This window comes from Tachysurus vachellii, chromosome 22 (assembly GCF_030014155.1).
Source record: "Tachysurus vachellii isolate PV-2020 chromosome 22, HZAU_Pvac_v1, whole genome shotgun sequence".
Taxonomy (NCBI): Eukaryota; Metazoa; Chordata; class Actinopteri; order Siluriformes; family Bagridae; genus Tachysurus; species Tachysurus vachellii.
In genome coordinates this window covers 5968791-5990732 of record NC_083481.1, presented here as the reverse complement: position 1 = coordinate 5990732, position 21942 = coordinate 5968791, and the positions used below count along the sequence as shown (strand labels likewise).

At 37.0% G+C, this 21942-nt stretch overlaps 1 protein-coding gene across 1 annotated transcript in view; it reads right to left on the bottom strand.

The window, feature by feature from the left end:
- LOC132837926 (metabotropic glutamate receptor 7) overlaps positions 1–21942 on the bottom strand; it is a 218721-nt gene that overhangs the window by 85924 nt on the left and 110855 nt on the right. Inside the window, exons 3-5 of the mRNA XM_060857929.1 lie at positions 14400–14535; positions 13943–14097; positions 1299–1436 (exon numbers count right to left, since the gene is read on the bottom strand). Of these exons, the coding sequence (XP_060713912.1) occupies positions 1299–1436; positions 13943–14097; positions 14400–14535 (429 nt within the window). The remainder of the gene's footprint in view (positions 1–1298; positions 1437–13942; positions 14098–14399; positions 14536–21942) is intronic.

Below are 21942 nucleotides of genomic sequence, written 5' to 3'. Positions count from 1 at the left end.
CTTGAGTATGGAAACAGAATAAACATTTTAAATATTGAAATTAAAAATAGGGGGGCACGGTGGCTTAGTGGTTAGCACGTTCGCCTCACACCTCCAGGGTTGGGGGTTCGATTCCCGCCTCCCGCCTTGTGTGTGTGGAGTTTGCATGTTCTCCCCGTGCCTCGGGGGTTTCCTCCGGGTACTCCGGTTTCCTCCCCCGGTCCAAAGACATGCATGGTAGGTTGATTGGCATCTCTGGAAAAATTGTCCATAGTGTGTGATTGCGTGAGTGAATGAGTGTGTGTGTGCCCTGCGATGGGTTGGCACTCCGTCCAGGGTGTATCCTGCCTTGATGCCCGATGACGCCTGAGATAGGAACAGGCTCTCCGTGACCCGAGGTAGTTCGGATAAGCGGTAGAAGATGAATGAATGAATGAAGTTAAAAATAAAATTACTATATATCTCTAACATTTATCCCTAATGAACAAGCCTGAGGCGACTGTGGTGAGGAAAAACTCCCTTAGATGGAAGAGAAAGAAACCTTGAGAGAAACGGGAACCTCATCCTCATTGGTGTGTGACACTAGACAGTAAATAATGTAAATGTAAATAATGTCCTTTCCTACAATGGTTTGTTTTTAATGAACTCAGATGTTGAGATTATTTATTAGTTGCTCAGGAGCTCCTGGTTATCAACTCCAACTGACTGTATCTGACTGTAAAAAGGACATTATTCATAACACTCTCCTGTTTTTATAACAGTTTATAATCACACCCTCCAGTGTCACCCAAATGAGGATGAAGTTTCCTTTTGAGTCTGTTTCCTCTCAAGGTGAGTTTTTCCTCACCACGATCACCTCAATCACCTCAGTCTTTTTCATTAGGGATAAATAAACAATAAACACATTTAAATATGAGTCTAATATTAATCTTGAACTTTTTTTGTATTATAGCTATGATGTTCTGTAAAGCAGCTTTGAGACAATATCCATTGTTAATAGAGCTATAAAAAAATTAAATTGAATTAAATAGAAACAGCTATCAACACTGGAAAGGGAATTTTTGAAAATATTATATGAATTAATTTTGAATTAATATTCCCAAAATCTGATAATAGTGAATACTACTGTATAAGAAACCCCTAAAAATGTTCATCTCTGTTCTCTCACTCTTATTCAGCCTCTGGACTTGGTATTAAATGTTGGTTATGAAATGTTATGACCATTAATGTTTTTTTTTTTTCAGCTGTATTCACCTCAGACACAATCAATCTGTATCACTTAGTGTTACTGCATACAGAGTGAGTAATAAGTACCGTACCTGTGCACTTTCTACTGGTGTCTTCTTTCTTGGAGGAGCTCATGAGCTTGCAGTTGAAGTTCTCTTCCCAGTATTCCGCAAACCACACGTTCCTCCTGTTGTTCTCAAGCGTACGGGACATAAAGTAACCATCAAACCCTGAAACACAACACGAACAACATCATGATGTATGTAAAAAGGCAAAGCTTAAAAAAATATGCTTTAATTTATATATGCTTTCATTTAAACTTCTGTACACGTGACAGGTAAATAACTTAAAATATAAATACAGCAGCATTTGTGCCTGCCTCAGATCACTAGAAAAAATCATCCTTGAAATATAAATACTTTAAACATTGTATTTTTGGATTAATGTGTGAACCTATTTAACATTTTTGTAGATGACTCATCCTTTTCTATGAGTCATTTATTATAAAAAGTGGATGAAGGAAGTTGGACGAGTCATGTTTAAGGAACACGGGAAGAAGAAATATTTTTCTGGACTGTATTTTTAATTATATTGCAATGTTGACTGAAGACATCAACCATGTTACAGTATAATAATATTAATATATATTCATATGTTACTAATTCTAAACAAAAAAAGAATCATTTTTAAAGAGATTAAATATCCCCCTAAGTATAACTTCCACAAAAACAAATTATTAATCTTCAATGACAAGGAGATTACTAATCCTCAATATTCTTGCAGGTTTGCTAAAAAAAAAAAAAAAAAATGCAATAGTTTAAGGTTTCTACCTGTGTGACTGCACTTGTGTGACAGATCACACTGCAGTTATTTTACATCATCGAGTAACCGAATCTCATCCTTGCTACACTATTGTATATCAGACCCGAAATACAGTTTCCGCAGCCAACACATAAATTGTAAAGACAGCAACCTCGGGCCCAGGTTGCTTCGGGTTTGGAAAATAAAACGTGGGGGAATTCAAAACTAATACGGATTATCAGCAACACTGCTGCAAGAGCGGTGCCCAGAGCTTGTGAAGGAAAAAAGTGTGAGCCTGACCCTGTGCTACACACTCAGAGCCGCACAATAGCAGCGCTTGGCGTATCTAGCACACCCACACAACGTGCTCCTAGCTGCTTCTGTTGAGGACATCAAACATCCCTTCCCTAGCAACAGCAAGGCTTGTATCACTGAGATGCCTAGGCTTCACCCACGCTGGGCAAATATTCAGTTACCAACACAATCGATTCATTAAGATACGCTGTAAATGGCGATGTTTAGTCAGGTATTACTAGGGCAGTCCTCTCTTGACTCATTAAAATAACATTTTTAATCCTCATTGTGTTCGATGCGTTGACTATATTTTATGAGAGATGAGTATGAGTATACATTATTAATACATTATTAATTACATTATTTATATTTTTGTAGGTTTGTGCCAGGACTTTTTAAACTTCTCATGGCCAGCTACTGCTTTAACTGTAAAGTACATCTGTACTCGTGATTCAATGTGTGGAAAAAATAAACAAAGAAATGAAAGAACTAATTATAGATAAATAAATAAATAAATAAATAAATAAATAAATAGACAGACAGACAGACAGACAGACAGACAGACAGACAGATAGATAGATAGATAGCAGCATTAAAAAAATAAATTAAGTATATAAAATAAAATAAGCATATAGTTTGCTTCTGAGGTTAATAAAAACAAACAAACAAACAAATAAAAAGCCTTAAAAAATTTTCCAAGCTGCTTTTAGACGATTGCGTCTTTTACATGGCCGAAACAAAATGTTTAATTCATTTTTTCATGCTTGCTTCATGAAACATCATTTGGGACCTAAAAAAATAGATGCAAATAGATGAATTTTAAAATCTGATTCATCAGAACTGCATGAATATTATCCAAGGCCAGTATTATAAAAAATAAATAAATATATATAAATAAATAAAATAAATATAAACAAATATGATTAAAACATCCAATATTAGTGAAAAGAACAAAATAAAGGCATATAGATATATATTATAACACTTCTGAGCAGGGAAGAAAAAGTACCTTTTTGAGTGTAATTAAACCATATTAATTTTACTTGAACTTAAAAAATACATATATTATATATATATATATATATATATATATATATATATATATATATATATATATATATATATATTGTTCTTTTCAATAATATTGGATTTTTTTTTTAGGACAGTCGTACAAAGCATTTCACTACATGTCAGTGTATATTTAACAAATAAAAATTTAATTTGATTTTGTATTTTATGTAGAGTGTACTATCAATGCTGGCTATTTCTAATCTAACGTTCATGGTGCATTCCTAAACCCTTCTTATTTGCATATTCGTATAATTACAGCGTGTAACCTATTTAAATAATGTCTTCTCTCATGCTTTTCCATCAGTGAGCAAAAAAAAAAAAAAAAAATAATTAAATAAAAAAGTCACCATGTCAATCCTCCTGAGACTCTGGAGACAGTTTACACAACACACCTTTCTCTGATTGTACAAAGCACATGATATGAAGCACACACTGGTTCATTTCTAAGTGTCTGTTGCTAAGCACCGAGCTGGAACATTCTCCCACCACATCATTTCACACTGTACACAATGCTGCTAGCTTTGCTACGGAACACGGTTTTATAACCCCCGGGTAAAAAAAAAAAGAGGTGCTAACCCTGCTTCTAAATTACAAGTGTGAAATAGTCCTCAGGGTTAAAAGCAGGGTTTAAAATGACAATAAGTGCAGCGTGAAAAGCTCTGTTGTGTTAAATACATCTAAGTGCTGCTAACGTTTGACATGAGCTAGCTAGCTAACCACTGATTCTAGGAAGCTACTGAAACCCCAACATCATCTGACTAAGTTAGCAAGCCTGCTAACATTTCTTTCCTTAATTTACCGAGGCTCACTGAACGTATGTCAACACATACAAAGTAACTACACAAGACGATTTTCACCAGATCTGATTCATGCTTGGTCACTTTAACTTCTATTTAAATAAATTATTAAGTCATTATGTTCTGTAATCTTTCCACTAGTTCTAAATGTTTTTTTTTTTCCAGAAAAGACTGTTGTATGTTTTTCGGATGTTTACAGCCACTGCTGCTGCTGTTCCACAGTGTGTGAAGCTCAGCAATTAACATCCAAATCTATGTTTACTTTGCTACAGCAGCCAAACGTTGTCCTTGCCACTCAGCAATGTCACTCACTTATAAATATTAACATTGAACCTAAAATAAGATCCTGACCCCATTTTATATTAGTGGACATGCACGAGAGAGCGGGGTTTTGCCACACCACATAGGTCTGGTTTGAAAAAGTGATAGAAACTCCATTTGGAATCCAGATCCATCACTGCACACTTTCTCATTCATAATTTAGCATCTTAATGTAGTTCCACAGCTTTTGAGTTGTAGTTGATGGTCTTTTTTCCCTTCTATATATACGATAGCCCTTGAGTGAAGTGGCTCCTCACTAATGACAGCCTTTATCATGAAATCTCTTCAACAGGAAATTGTTAGCTGTCAAAAATAACAGCCCCAAGCAGATAAAAGCTCCTAGCAGAGTCTGTGTAAAAGTTTGAAGCCAACAGCCTGCCTGAATTTACATCCATGTGAGACAGTAAACACCTCCGTAGACAATGGAGCTGCTGTCAAAGCAATATGGCTCCGTGCTCCAAGATCACATCTTACCATTCAGGGAAAGCATCAGTTGACACGGCCTGGTCCCGTCAATCCAGTTCACTCCGTTAATTCAACAAATCCTTTCAGGTTTACTGCACTTATGAGGCCCAGGGAAGCGCTTGTCATAAAATAAAACCCCAAGAGCAGTGTAACAGTCAGTTAAATCGTAGGTCAAACAGCGTCGATCTACCATATAATATATGGTATATAAACCCTCTTCCCTTATCCAGGGTGTCTCCAGGTATGCTTAAATTACATTTACTGCATTTTAAGTCTCTTTTTCAAGGCCGCTGACAACTGCGGCAGGTTGGTTACGTCTGAATATGTAATAAAGTCTGTAAATTAAAGCTAAAGTGTGTATCGTTATCGAGCTGGGGAGAAAGCAGTACTTTATAAGATGCTGTGAATCATCCTGATTATCGGAAAGAACAAAAGAAGTCTATTGGATGGTGACTGGCAGGAGCCACGGCCAATCAGGAAAGAGAGGTGTTTGTTTTTCCAATTTCTTCTGTTCATGTGTGGTGGGTATAAAGTCTAAATGATATATATATTCGATATATCTTTCCTTGCTCTGTGTGCAGTTTTATCTATTGATAGTTGTATTTTAAACTTCCATCATGTTTAGCAAGTTAACTAACATAAGTCTACTGGATGTTTTGTGGGTTTTGATGTGTTTTTCAAGCAAGTCCATCTTGAGAAAGGTGTGTAGTTATCATATTTATTGTTTACTCACTACAGTCACAGCTTAAGTCCAAATCAGACACTGTCTTTTGTAAGTAGCTGATATTTTTCTAACTGAAAGAGTAAAATGAATGCCATTTTATACAAAGTACAGTTTGTCATTTTCTAGTGCAAGTAGTACGAAGATTCTAACATTTTGAATATTTCTGTACAACATATTCAAATAAAAAAAGTGAAGAATGTTGAAAACTTCCCGCACTCAACACTGACAGCTTTGTTTATATAGCAGAACAAGGGCAGGGCTTCCAGGCACTGATGCTGATTGAGAAGAAAAATCAAGATGGGTGACAACAATCTGGTGGACAAGTCCTTTTACAAATGTCTTTTAAAATCGCTCTTTGTGTGTGATTTTTTTTGTGTATTGTTTTTTCTGATACAAGCTTTGTAAAATTCATACAGTAGGGTACATTGTGCATAGTGTAACTGCATAGTGTGTGATATTTCATTTGGGACACAGCTTAAGATCAATTGAATATTACTCACATACAGACATACAGTACAAACTCATTTCTATTGAAAAGCCATATAGCAGACTGAGGCTTAGACAAATAATGTTGAGTTATGGGTACAGCAAGTGTACTGTGGGCCAAAAGTGGTTCATCTGTAATCAGCTACATTTTTTAATACAGAATTTTTCATGCATTCGGAATCTTGGCCAATAAAATATAGCCCGAATCTATCCAACCATATCCATATTTAATTTTGGCTTGGCAGACGTTCTGGTCCATATCGTGCCTGAGGTATTGTATCATTAAGGTTGTTCTGGCAGCCAGAACTGGATGTGTTCATCAAAAAAGCATTCCATCGTGTTTTGTGCTCGAGATGAAAGTCTGGTTATGGTTCAGTGCTGAAAACATAGCTATTCATATAGTTTTTAAAAGGGGGGTTGTCACTGGTTAATACTCTATACCGACGACCAAAAGGTTATGAGCTTAAATTCCGGGGTTGCCAGAAAACTACCGGGGGCTCCTCTTCAAGATGCTTAACACATACAGTAGAACTAACTGTATTTTGCCTCAAATGTTATTCTGTAATGGTTTTCCCATAAGCACCACATGGAATTTCATCATTTAATGGTAGAACAAGCACTACAGCTCTCTCTCTCTCTCTCTCTCTCCCTATTTTAAGGGACTGGGGAAAGTCCAAAGCAGCCTCACACAACATTTTGCAATTGTTTCATTGTATTTCATATAAAAGTTTTGTTTTTTCTTTTATCCTCTTAAACCTGCCTCTAACAATCACACTTCCAAGCTTTATGAAATAAATTCTCCTAAAAATCTTTGTATGGTGCAATAAATAACATGAACCTTTTGGTCATCTGAAGTTATAAAAGAGGAATTCATTATAATCATGCTATCTGTCATCACCAGACGATTCCCTCTAAATGTGTAGTTTCTTCCTAATATCATCTCAGGGAGTGTTTCCTCAGCCGTCCTTTCCTTTCGCCGTCGCCTCTGGCTCACTCATTAGGGAGGAATTTTAGGTTTCATTTAAAATCCAGTGAATCACCATTTACTATGCAGCTACTATGTATGAAAACTTATATGACAAATTCTGGGTTTATGACATTCAGATAAAGTGACTAAGCATGCAGTGACGCACTAGATATTTGTAATGCCATGACGTGATAGCCTACAGCAGGTGAAATAAGGCTCACAGCTTTAGGAAGGGAAAAAAAAAAAAAAAAGCAAAGCAAACAAGCCATGAAAATGACCAGCACTCATGTGCATAGACATCACTGTGGATCTACGTCTCCTTCGACGCATTACGTGGCTCATTCTTGCACCAGCGAGCTCGTACCAGATGGAAACGGGAACATCACACCTTTAGATTGATCGTGCTGCAGCAGTCATCAGAGCAGCGCTGATTAGGAAACACACAATGATTAATAACAGCAGGCGAGCTGTTTGTGAAATTTCTCGGAGGAATCCGTTAAAAAAATAAATAAAACATTTCTTTTGAGAAACTCAAATCTGGTGGATGGTCATTTGGAAGGTGAACAGAACAGTAAAATATGTTGATTAACACTCTCGCTCTGGCGGAGAAGATTTTCAAGGCGAAAGGACTCCTGGAGAAATTTATTGCTGTCATCAAAACATTTTTCTCAGTCTCCTAACTTTAATATTACACAAAGTTCTAAACAACTTGTTTTCTGTTCATACAACCGGACTGGTTTTGCTAGTTTCCTTTGCTGACCTGGATAGATTTTTCCTTTAAGTTTTTTTAAGATGTATAATTAAGCAATTAATTACAGAAGTAATGTAGCTAGAATTGAGCTTGTGGCACTAAGTGAAAAAGTATGAAAGAAAAATGAATAACACCTCGGAAATTTAACACAAAGTAAAATCTTTTAGGAGATGAAATATTAAAGGTTTGGAGAATTAATTATTTATTTTCAGCAGAACATATATATCTCAGTGAGCTTTTGTAAGAGCAAAAGCTTGGGGGAGTCTCAATGCAGTAGTTTTGGATTTAAGTTAAGATACGTAGTACTGCATGGTATCGCAGCATTATGAATAACATGGCATCCAACATCTATTTACTTTTTATTAGTTCAAACTTTTTACCCACAATGCAATTTAAGTTTGATATTTCTGTCTAAAAGTGTGTCTGTCCAGATCGCTTACCTCCTAGGAGCGTTCATGCTAATACTCTAAACACAAAATCTTATTAGCATGATCTTGTTAATTGGATTTATCATCATTAAACTTTGTTAGTTCAAGTTCAAGTTCAACTTTATTTGTATAGCACATTTACAAACAGCCACATGGCTGAACAAAGTGCTTCACAGTGCATTTGACATACACACACATACACTTAAGAATACGCACATGCACAAAGTAGTTCAAGAAACTAAAATAAGAATTCTTAAAAAAATATATATGTATATATGTAAATATATATATATATAAATCAATAAATAATAAATAAAATAACCAGTGTAAAAGAAGGTGAAATAAATATAAACCATAAACCAGATATAAGCAGACATAAACCCCTGGGCAAATCATGAAAAGGCTAGAGAAAATAAGTGGGTCTTTAGCATGGACTTAAAACTAGATATGGTGGGTGCCATCCTGATCTCTAGTGGCAGGGAGTTCCATAGTCTAGGGACGGCCACAGAAAAAGCACGCTCTCCTCTACGCTTGAGCCGTACACGAGGAACCACCAACATGGCCTGGTCAGATGAGCGAAGTCTACTAATAGGAGAGTAGGGATGAAGAAGTTCAGATAAATAGAGAGGAGCGGTATTATGGAGAGACTTATAGACAAAGAGTAGAATCTTAAAATCTATTCTCTGCGAAATCGGCAGCCAGTGTAGAGATTTAAGAATGGGAGTGATGTGTTCATGTTTGCGACAACTAGAGAGAAATCTGGCAGCAGCATTTTGAACGAGCTGGAGACGCGTAATCTGAGTTTTAGATATACCGCAATATAATACCGCAATATAATATTTGTTAGAAAATGGTGCATTAGGAAAAAAAAGTGTTTATCTATAATTTGCTGTTCATATACACAAATCGTGCAATTAACAATTGTGCAATCCAGAGCTCTCGCTGTCAAAAAGCCATCTATGACAACACACAATAAGCAGCAAAACAAACAGAACCAGCTGGAGGTCACTGAGGAATATCGAGTTCCTGCTGCTACTTTAATGTCCAGATTAAAACTGATGACTGAAAGGCTACATTATAAACGAATAAGAGAATTCTTTGTGCTCAATAGGAACCAGATATGAACCTAAATCAAAAAGTTAATGGTGCCAATAAATGATTAATCACCATTAGGAGCAAAGTTGTTCTTTTCTTATGATTAAAGGGAGAAATGGAGCTCTGCCTTCTACTGTAAGTTTTACACAAGTTTCACTTCCTCATGCATCTAATAAGCAGTTCAATTTCTCTTGAAGTTCTGTAGCTATACCTGAACTCGGCTGAAGCAGGAAGGACTAGAGTCAAAAAAGTTTTAACTTACAAGACTGGAGTGTAAATGGATCCCAAACATTACCTGAGAAAAGGATTTGGAATCATAAACATCAGTCCCTTAACGCTGGCCAGAAGCAGATCAGGAGTTGGCATGAAATATGTTTTGTTTCTCTATGATTTAGTTATACAGTTAAACAATGCTGTGTAAGGGGTATTTTTTGGTTTTGCACCTTAAGTCTAGATATATATAAAAATTTTTTTGGGATTACCTTTGCATGCACCTATTTGTGCTGCTGTTTCACTGCTCCGGCCCTGTGACTTTACTTTTGTCATTAAAACAATACCCTGCATTTGTGTCTAACACCTCTGAGACCGTTTCATGACATCTACAATAACCTAATGACCTTTAATGCAAAATGTTTAAACACTCTCTAGTGGTTTGAGAGATCAAAAAGTTATTGACGTTGCTCTTTCATATAGCCGTATAAAGAAATTTAAAAAAAAAAGTGTTTAGTAATACAAACACAAAGACACCATCATAAAGAGCGGGGTAAAAATGCTTTTATAGGAAAACTTTTAGGAATCTTTTAAAATGCAGCCCTGATTATGTAACATCATTGTGGGCTGTGTAGATAGATGAGCATCATGATTAGTTCTCATGTTCCAGAATCCCTTCCCGATTCCCTGACTGTTTGTCAGCTCAGCTCACTCGGCTCTTCCAGAGAAAGCTATGCGTTCTGACAAGCTGCCAGCCAGACTTCAGCATGAGTTAGCTAACTGGGGAATGAGCAGCCATTGTAGTGCTACACCACCTCACTTAACACCATACCTCTTAGCTCTGTAATGGAGCAGGGCATTAAAAGAGTTGCTAAAAATAAGCCGTGAGTGTTAACAATTCATAGCTAACATGCAAAGCCTATTTTTCTTCTTGATCCGTTTGTACAATATGTTGTTGGAATAATGAATCAATGTTAATGTTTTACAATGTGACAATATGTTGTAAGCATCAGAAGAAAGGAAATCTTATCTGCTTTCATGCAAAAAGTAGGGCAAGCCCATTATCATCACACACGGAGGCTGGGAAAAGAGAAGGCAGACGCTTTCAATGAGATGACGTCATTTTTTCACTTTGTTTGTTCGCTCTGTTGGGATGCACAGACCATGCGTCAGCACACAAGCTGTTGCATATTCTCTTCAGCATCAGATCAAAGGATAATGTACTTCTCACTGGTTTGAAGAAGCCCTTCAGATGGGGAAGGGTGTTACACAGAGGAGGAAGCAAGTAAATGAGCTTACCAAATGGGCCGTGAGTTGACACAAGGCCATGTGCTCTGCTCAGACATTTTTCCTTTGCAAATAATCTGGTTTGGAACGAAGTAATGCCCAAGTAAACCATTTTGATAAACCCCAGTTCTTCATTAACTGCTTTGTCTGCTTTGTCTGTCTCAGGATACATAGAACACTAGTGTATCACACATGGACAGTCATTGACAAACATTTACATGCTTGTCAGGGTTTTGTGGATTTGGGGAAATTGGAGGACGTTTGAGGAAACCCATGTGGAGATGAGAAGGACATGCCAGAATCCTAATTGTCAATAACATGAGTTCTGGATCAAACCAGGGACCCTGGAGCTGGGGACAGGTATTGCTACGTACTTCACCACCATTCTGCAATAAGTACCAGATTGTATATGTACTTAGAAGAAGAAGAAAAGAAGAAGAAAATGTACTGTAGTAGCCCTCATTCGTCACATACATTACAGCACAGTGAAATCTTTTTTTTTTTTCACACATATCCCAGATTAATTAGTTGGGTCATGAGTGCATGGTCAGTCATGATATACAGTAGCACCCATAGAGCAGATAATGTTAAGGGTCTTGCTCAGGGGCTCAACAGTGGAAGCTTAGCAGTCTCTTGGCTTTAATTCACAGTTGTTAATTAATGGCCCAGTTGCGAAAAATAAATGGATCCATCACAGAAAATACACTAGCCTATTCCAAATACTAGATTTGTCCACATGTCACTCTTATGAAAAAATATCATGGTGTTTGTCCCGGTGACACATTTCTAGATACTACAGTATTTGACCAAATCTTGTACGAATAATGTTATTGTTTGTTCTCAAATATCTTTCACTGGCCAAGCCTTAAAATGTACCATTTTCTATTTCTACTCTCTCTTTCAGAATACTCTGTCAGTATTTAGAAAGGCAAGGCTGGAAAAAAAGTCCACGTTAGTGCATTTATCAGCAAATGGGGAGCAGGCCCAAGCCACAAGCAGGGAGATGTTATCACCACAAAATGTGAAGTGATATATCACATAACATAAAGCCATACTGGAAAAATGGTCAGTCACAGCAAGAAGTCTTTTATCCATGGCTGCCTTGTTGGAAAGCAATACCTGTACATATCATTCAGACTACAATATCTAGCTCAAAGTGAAATAATTGATAGAGATTTTACGGTAAGTTTGAAACACCTACAAATTCAAAGTCCTCTTCAAAGCCCTTTATAAATAACAGACATTTGACAATAAATTAAACGGTTGTTTGGGCTGTGCAAGAATATCTGTTAGACATCTATTCTTTGATTACAATGGCTTTTCTTATTTCTCTTTCATCCTTTCCTTTCTCTGGCATCATTTCCATAATCCATTCATCAGTAACTGCCCCTGCACAAGGGGAAAACAACAAAACATCAGTAAAGGCAGTTTATTTATAAAAAACACTGCTCTTGAGTATAATAAGAAAATCTTTGGGCCAGGCATGTTAAGTTGAAGATCAGTTCTCAGTCATGGTACGCTTGAGAGAGTAGCGCTCAACCAGTTTTGAACATGCCAGTGTTCCCTTTGGATTCAAGGCTGCACCAGGGATAGGAACGTTCCTATTTTGTACTGAAATGTGACACAGTTTTGCGACCACCAGGGAAATTTCTAACCCAGATGTCTATCCACTAGGACAAACGGTATGATGTAGAGGTGGAAGAGCCAGATCACATGGCTTGTGCTATATAACATACATTATGGTATATAATTCTCTTTGCACTGCCAAAATTTCTAACCAGGTTCATGCTGATCATATTCTGGCATTCGCTAAATTCCATGGGTTTCGTTACCATGACGTAAAGTGAGCGTGCCCTCTTTAAAAAAAAAGAGCATACCTACGATGGATAATGAAGGACAAAACAGTCATACAGGTAGATTTTATATTTTATATCTATTACGCTTTATTATCTTACAGTTAAGCTATTTTAGAAAACAAATAAACAACCAAAAACTAGGGTTAGGGTTAGATTATCAAATAGGCCACGCCTACCCGATGACGCAATATCTGTTCTGAAATCCATGGAAATAAGTGCATCCCATCATATTATATTTCCTTACCTACCCACATCTGTGATTTAAATTTAAGTAATTAGTTTGAGGTATCCATCATCCAGTGGATCCTTACCTCGATCTACACCATGCAATGGTACTGTAGAAATGCATGTTTTCTTTTGATTACCAGTTTTAGATGAAATCTAGATCCAGACATTTGTAACAGTAAATCCCTATGCAGCGAAAAATCAGCCATATTAAAACCCTGATATTTTTATGATTATTATTTGAATCACAAATACAGATTTTTAATATGCCAGTGCTTCCATGCTATGCTACTCAAACTCTGTGCAGGCTGTAGACTGAACACGACTTTGCAATTTAAATCCTACCCTATTACAAGGTATCCACCATCTAGGTGTTTACTTGTTTGTCTCTTCCAACAAGCAGTTTCTGACTACACTATAAAGCAAGTAAATCTATTATTATTAAGTCGATACTTTCTAGATGATGACATCCAGATACTGAAGTCCGTACTTTTGTAACAGTAAATGACAAAGAGGCAAATAAGCAACAATTCATAAAACCTAGGTGGATTGTTTGCTGGATTCGTATTCGTTTCAGAATTCAAAGCAGCCATCCTGAAACCCAGCTATCCTTTACAATTAGTGTTTGAATTGCAAATACAGATTTTAAAGCATGTCAGTGTTTCGGTGTTGCGATTCAGACTCAGTGCGGTCTGTATGTCGACACTAATCAAGACTTCCTCTGCATGGAAGCTGTGAAGACAGCACAATGATCTTATTAACCTTTGACTCAAATATCTCTGCATTACAAACTTATTTCAGACAGTGCATTGCTTTTCAGAAAAAAAAATTTCTTCACAGGTCAGGTTTGCTATAACTTGGTTTCTAAATGTCCCAGCAGAAGTAATGCATCAAATTTCATAGTATGTATGGGATTTGGAAGCATCTATGACAGTAGAACATAACAGAATAATCATACCATTTATTGTGGCTCGTTTCGGTAGGATGGTGATGGCTCCCTCTGCTGCATCCTCCAGGCCGTGAATCGGGCTGTACTTTGCCCCCCAGCTGTCAGACCCGATCCATAAGAAGTGGCCCATTTGGTCAGCTCTTTTACTAGCATTAAGAATCTCCCTGCAAGAATATCCACACATCATCAGTCTATATTGTGAAGAAGTCCACTATGAATATTTTTTGAGTGTCAGATATGGAGCATAAAGAATCTGGCTCAACACAAAAACATGACATAGGTTTCAGTTGTGATACTGACAAGCCTAATTCACAGTGCAATTCAAAACATATGTAGTTTCCAAACTAGTTTGACATATTGTCTGTTTACCAGATTTCGAGTTTGGTGTGAGTCTACAAAATACGCCAGACTATTCCATTTCTCTGTAAGGAGATTGTAGTGAGGTTGCTCGTAAACAAAGGCTTACCGAATGTCTTCATCATAAGCAAACATAATCACTGCTCGCGCCTGGCGGGTATCAAGAAGCATCCGGATAATCTTGTCGAAATCAGCTTGTTTGCGGTCGTGTGGTATTTTCAGGGACTGGGCAATGCAAATTCCACCTAGACAGAAATGAAACGGATATTGTTTTAGTACATTTTGCATTATATTTCTCAGAGGAACATATGATTAAGAGGGATATGATGGCTTCTTCATTTCAAGGCAAATGGTCTTAAGCAATGAAATGTCTCTAATGTTTGATCCCATCTTTTTCTTTAGTACCATTGGGTTTAGTATGGACACTCGGTGGTTTAGTAGTTAGCACCTATGGGATTGGGGGTTTGATTCCTGCCTCTAACGTGTATGCATGGGGATTGCATGTTTTTCCCTTGCTTTGGGGGTTTCCCCTGGGTACTATGCTTTCCTCAACCAGTCCAAAATCCCACCAGTTCATAGTGTCTATTCGTGAAAGTTTGTGCCATGCAAGTCTCTAGTGTTCATCTCCAGGCTCCTCATGACCCTGTGTAGGATAAAGCGCTACAAAATCTGGAGTGTCATGGATGCAGTATAGTGTTATAAGTGACAAATATCTGGTTTGCTACACGTGGTCTCATTATCAAGTAACATCTGGAACCAGGGGTTTATTTGAAATAAAATTATCATTCAATAACATTTTGAAACATCTCAAACATTAACATGCTTACATTTGAGGTGTTAATAGCATCTGAGTAAAAATAGCATTAACCAAACTGTACAGTTAGCTGCACGGTAATAAATCAACATATATAACTCAAATAAAAACAACTACTACTACTACTTATAATAATAATAAGGTGATGCTGATAATGAGGACGATGATGATGATGACTTCATTGTGTTTCCTGCCGTGGATGGCAGAATCAATGGGATCAACCGTCACCTCAATTCTCCTTCTATTATAAGATTATAAACCACTCTATTTCAATCAATCTCAGCCTTTGAGCTGGACAGTTAATGGTAAATACTATTTTGCTTATTCACCTCTGCACGATGATTGTCATTGTCTCTAAATGTTTATTTATATGACTCCAAGCACTGCATATGTGGCACAGGATGACTTTAGTTGTCCAGCAGTAGAACTTTTTTCTTTCTCTCACAAGCATAGATTTAGAAAATTCGAAATGCAATAAAGTAAAACGTATAAAATAAGTCAAGCCATAAAAGTTTAGCCTGGCTTCTGCAGGATCTTAGATGTTTGGAGGAGTCTGGCAGAGCTCTCTCACACACACACACACACACACACACACACACACACACACACACACTTCCCTGGCTTCATTTGACATTCTCAAGTTGCTATCCATACAAATATCCATGCAGGAATTTCATTCTGCTTTAGTAATTATATAAAATGGATGGAAAGATGCTTCTCGGTCACCTCTTTTTTTTTGTTTTTTTTTTTATTTTGGAAGCATGCGGTTGTCAATCCATTCCATTGTACTGTATTCCAAGCACTGTTGTAAGCTGTTGCAGAAGAAATTGAGGGGAAAGTATGGTAAGTCAGATTGAAGAAGCATTAAACGACTACTGTCGGACTAACTGAAATGATTTAACAGATGTTGCTAGAAAGGAAGCACAGACCCCTGCGTGAAAGCAGAGATCCGATTAGACGTTTGTAGCTTGTAAGTGCAGGAAGTAATTCCAGGCATGCAGAAATGCTAAAATTATATATATATCACTGTGGTACAACTTATGTTTTTAAGACATGGTAGGTCTTAGGGTCACTGCATGACATCACGTTAGCCTTGCTACTCTGAATAAAGACACAAATGGGAGGAATTCAATCTCTTTCAACCCCACTATGATTAAATTGACCTGTCAACTAATGTTAACCGGCCAATTATAATCTTCCTGAAGCATGTCAGACAGTACTACGCTTGACTAAATTGACATCGACAGACCCTGCAGATAACAATTATAATTAATTCTGCAAAACTGCTGAATTCTTTCCATGACTTCAGCTCATGAAGCATCGCATCTTGACAGCATAGGAAAAGGTGTCATCAAAACAAACTGTGTCATTAACTACACAAGTGTGTAGAAACTGGACCAAACTGACCAAACTGCCACTTTTCTTCTTGCAGGTTTTATGCTTGCAGTGCAAAAGGTAACAAGTTTGATTTTGTGTTTATGGGGATCAATAAGAACTGAAATCTGACAGAAACATAATAAGCGTGTATTCCAACATGTCAGCTGTAAATGGACGTAAACAACTAAACCATCCGTCCTGAAAACTTTGCTGTGTTGGAAAACTGAATGTTAAAACTTTTCTTTTGATTGTTACAAAGAATTTACATTAGAGACTCCTTCTAAAAGGAATCCCCATTTCAAGGATTGATTTGTTTTTTCTATCTGGAGCGTACACTATGCACTATGCTAATTCCTAGGAACTAAAAACTTTTGTTTGTCTCTGAACTTGGTGTTCATGTGGTTACATAAGCAACTACAACTGACATAAACATAAATAAATGCTTATTACTACATATGAGCTGTCTTAAAAACGTTAACTAAAGTTTTTTTTTTACTAACCAGAAATAGTTTTTACTAACCAGGGAATTTTTTAAATGTTAACAATAATTCACACAACGTGTGCTTGTTTGCTTATATAATCTTGAATTTTGTATTATATGAATCTATATATTATTCTTTCTAATAACCATTTGTTCTATGTTTATGTTCTGTAAAGCTGCTTTGAGACGCTGTCAATTTTAAAAAGCGCTATACGAATAAATTTGAATTGAATTGAATTATTTAAAATATTCGTCTCATCCACTTATGCTTTATCTGCCGTCTTGAATTTTTTTTCTCACCCACGGTCAGTACCTGGTTGCGCCGTCCCTCGTTCACTACAGTATGTACTCAAAGCTCTGAGCACTGAGTGCATAAAGTGTCCAACATTCCACACTTTACGTTTTTGAGTTGAATGAGTGCACATAAGTACTTGAAGTACACTTCTTCTATTTAGGATTTTCAGTGCTCACATTTTTTATGCTATACTGTATAGTATTTGATTTGGGACACACCTTGACATTTTCTGCTGTACTCTCAAGCTTTTTATTAGTTGTGTAGCATTTGTTGGTGAGTTGGTTTTGCTTATAGTTATAAGCGTTATACTTGCTTATACATTCCTTGCTTCATATCAATGGGTCCTGTTAAATATTTTGTTTCTGACCTACAAATCCAAAAAATATAAAAAATACATCAGCCAGGAAAGTGTCACATCTCAGCCTTACTGTATGTCAACCTATAATCTGTCACATGACTTAGAGGATATGTCTACTGTACATCTACCTGTCACCAATTTTAAAGCAAACAGACTTTATGTCAGCTCTTATCATCTTAGTTCAACAATGTTTAACTAGGTTTATCTCAACGGCCGTGAAGGATTTAATGTACATGTCATGTAGCCCTATGAAAGCCCTATGCACTCATGTATCCTCAGTACTAAACCCAATACAGACTCTTCCATGAGATCATATTTTATGGAAAGACATTCCAAAAAAAGATTCCCAGAGTTTTTTTTCCCTTATGAACTGTCGTGTATTGCTATCTTGATAACAATTCAGCCAGCAGGCCGTCAGATTCAAAACCCAAGCATAATTTGTAATACAAGCACATGCACTGAATTAATCTGAAGCTCCTTTGATACGAGAATGAAAGCCATATCCAGTCTTTAGACACTTTCACGGCTATCAATTTCCACTACATAAGAACGTGACCCGACAAAGTTAAAAGCTTTGGAAACAGCCGTCCGATATTTTACAGGGCCATTACCCCCTATTTATCTCTTTAATGCAGGGTGTCACCTAAGGGTTCTGGCTATTTAAAGCAACTGCATTGACTTTTCCTGGATTTTACTTCCCAGTCTTACAGTGTATGAAGTGACCAGAATGATCCTGAGTTTTTAATCCAAGAATAAAAATGACCCGCTTCCTTTCCACAAATCTCATTCCTCCAGTAACAAGTATTGAATTTTCAATATTCGGTACCTGACAGGAACTGAAACAGATTGATTTTTTATTTTAAATAAAATATGTGCAAAAAACAGCACATAATATTGTATAGGAGCAAAAAAAACTTTTATAGAGCTACTAAAATAATTTACAAATTAAAAAAAAAGTTGTGATTCAAGTATTCAATCTTTATTGCTACATAAGCTACCATCAGAAGTCGCATGTTCCTGGAACGTTACACATCTAAAAAAAAGCTCCTGAAAACAAAAGTGACAAAACCAAACAAATCCAGGACAATGTTGCTGGATAAAAATCAGGATTTTTCTATAATAATAATAATAATAATACAATTTCCAAACTTGCAGTGCGCCAAATATACAGAGCACCATTAAATCTATTATTAAAAGTTTGAAAGAACATATCTAGAGAAAGCCGTCCACCAAAAGTGAGCATTGATCTAAAGAAGGGATTAGTTAGAACTGCAATACTACAGACTTTGTGTAGATCCATCACATAAAGTCATATACATCAAGTTTATGTAACACTGCTTATTGTTCATGGAGTGAATAAATACGCAAGCTGTGGTTTATGCTAATTATTTTGTATACAGACCGGATGACCGTCAATTCTCAAAACTGCATAGTTTTGAAGCCCTGAAGTCTTTTGGTGTAAAAAATGTGGCTGAACATGTGGCTGGAGATAGAACGGTATTCATCAGCGGTACAGTATGCCAGTTCTTGAATAAAACTGACAAATGTTGGTGTCATTGTTAAAAAATATGTTTGATAGGAATGTAAAAAAAAAGAAAGTAAAAAAAAAAAAATGTGTGGAAGAAGGAAAAAAAAAAAACCACTAAAGCGATGTCTGATTAATAGGAAGGTTGAAGCGTTTGTCACTTGCACACCTTTGTGTGTTTGTCGTATCAGGGTCAGCCATGTGTAAACAGCTTTAGTCTACAGAAGTTTGCAGCCTTCTGGGAACAATAAGTGATGGGCCAAATTTAATACAGTTCTTAGAACAAGCAAAACCATTTTGCTGGAACACAATAAGACAGGACTGATCAAAAGACTCAGAATAATTTATGACAATAATTAGGTCTTAGAACTTAACTTAAGTGCTTTGTGTCATTGCTATTTCCTGATTTATTACTATTTTTCATCCAGTGATATGAAATACAGTGAGGCCTAATGTACTTCCTTCAAGCTTTAGAGAGATTGACGCACACACAAAGAGCGCGGCTGATAACTCAAGATTTGACTGTTTATCTAAATGAGACAGACGCGCCTGCTTAGTAAATGCTATCTCTTCCGTGCAAAGCAATTCACAGATTGCCAGGATTATCCTACCAAAAGAAATGAGTAGTCGAAGGAATAGAAATGGAATATACTGCAATTCCCGTCTTGTGAAATTGCAATATTTGCATTTTCTCGTTAATAAAAGCAGCCCATTTTGTGTAACCACAGATCTGAGGGCAGTAATGTCACTACCGACTGCCGACTGCCAAAGCCTGGTCTATTTCTATTTCCACTTTCAGATGTGAGTGCAGAAATCTCAGAAACGAGTCGTTCAGGTTTTAATATATAATTATGGAGTGCAGACTAATTGGCCCTGTAGAGGCTGTTGATGTATCGACTTCCCATCACCGGGCTTCGAGAATGATCAGAGGCACTCAGTGAAATAAATGTTTGAAATCCGAAGCGCTTTCAGTTATTATGGAGGTAATTTAGGCTTTGGGATTGCACAGAGCTCAACACGCTCTAATGAAAACATAGGAATGAAGAGAAGGCAGATGTATCTCTGTGTGTTAAGTGACACTCAGCTTTGCTTTTTCAATACATAAAGAAATTACATTATACTGACAAATCTAAAGAAATCTGAGGATCCACATCAACTATGTTTATTAATGATAAATAATTTAGAGATAAATGAAGGCAGTTGAATTTCACTGACAAGACCATTTCCATGAACGCATTTACATTTACATTCATGGCATTTGGCAGACGTCCTTATACAGAGTGACGTACAAAAGTGCTTTTAAGTCTTTATCGATGAATACATTAACACCGGTTCACTAGGTTACAGACTTAGGATACCAACAACCTAAAACTCTGTTGAGGTTTATTTTTTAAATATACACATACAACAAACAGGGAAAAGCCGCAAGTTGAAGTGTTTCAGGAAGATAAATTAATAGAAAATCCAACATAAGAAGCCACATATACATTTGAGGACAGTGAAATTCTTTTCTTCACATATCCCAGGTTAGGAAACTAGGGTCAGAGCAAGAGACAGCCAGGATACAGCAGCCCTGGAGCAGATAAGGTTAAGTGCCTTGGTCAGGAGCCCAACATTAGCAGCTTAGCAGTGGGTTAGCTTTCATTTACAGTTGTTAATTAATGGCCTTGTTGATTATTTACCACTCTGCACTATCAGGGTGCTGATCCAGATGACACATTTCTTGATACTACAGTATTTGACCAAATCTTGTGCCAATGTTATTGTTTCTTCTCAGACATTTTTCTGGAACAGATACAGTTAAAGACCTTTGTTTTAGAGCCCAAAAGTGCTGGGGCTTGAAACATCATCCTTCTGAACAACAAGAAGACAGAGCAGTCAAGGCCTAATAGTTAGAGAGTCTGACTCGTAACCCGAAGGTTGTGGGTTCGAGTCTTGGGCCGGCCATGACTGAGGTGCCCTTGGGCAAGGCACCGAACCCCCCCCAACTGCTCCCCGGGCGCCGCAGCATAAAAATGGCTGCCCACTGCTCCGGGTGTGTGTTCACTGTGTGTGTGTTCACTGCACTGTGTGTGCACTTTGGATGGGTTAAATGCAGAGAACGAATTCTGAGTATGGGTCACCATACTTAGCCGTACAGTATGTCACTTCACTAACCATATGAGTCACCACTTTCTTTTGTAAGCATACTGAGTTAGTGGGTGATGAGAACATCTCTAATGCCCATTGGCATTGATTCTATAAGACTCTGGATCACTACTAAAATATATTATATCAGTTGGTTTTTTAATAATACCAGTGAAGACTAAATAAAATGTCAGTGTGTTTGGGATCTATTATCTGTGAAAGCCTTAGCATACAACATGCAACCTCAAGAAACTATTCAGCCATTCAGTGAGGCCTCATGCCCTGGGTCCTGGAAGTGACCACTCATAACAGGATAGAAACATGTTATCGTAGGATATAGTTGATGAGTCAGAAGAATTTTTCTATTGATTTGCAGATCCCTCTAAGTGGACTTGTCCAATTCAGAAGACAGGTGCCCTCTAAGGTTGCATTTTTTTTAAAATCTTTTATCTTTCAGAGGTTGTTTTATCTTTCTGAGCTTGAACTAAGACTTTCCAAAAGAGAAGGGATTGAAGTGATAGTGAGTATCAGTTTGTAGGCTAATACTAATCTGACATACTGACGTACTGATCAGATGTCACATATTTTTTTGAAATCAAACTGACATATTTTGCACTGTCAGTGAGAGTGATGTTGACTGACATGACACAGATTTTGCATTTAGACACAGGATTC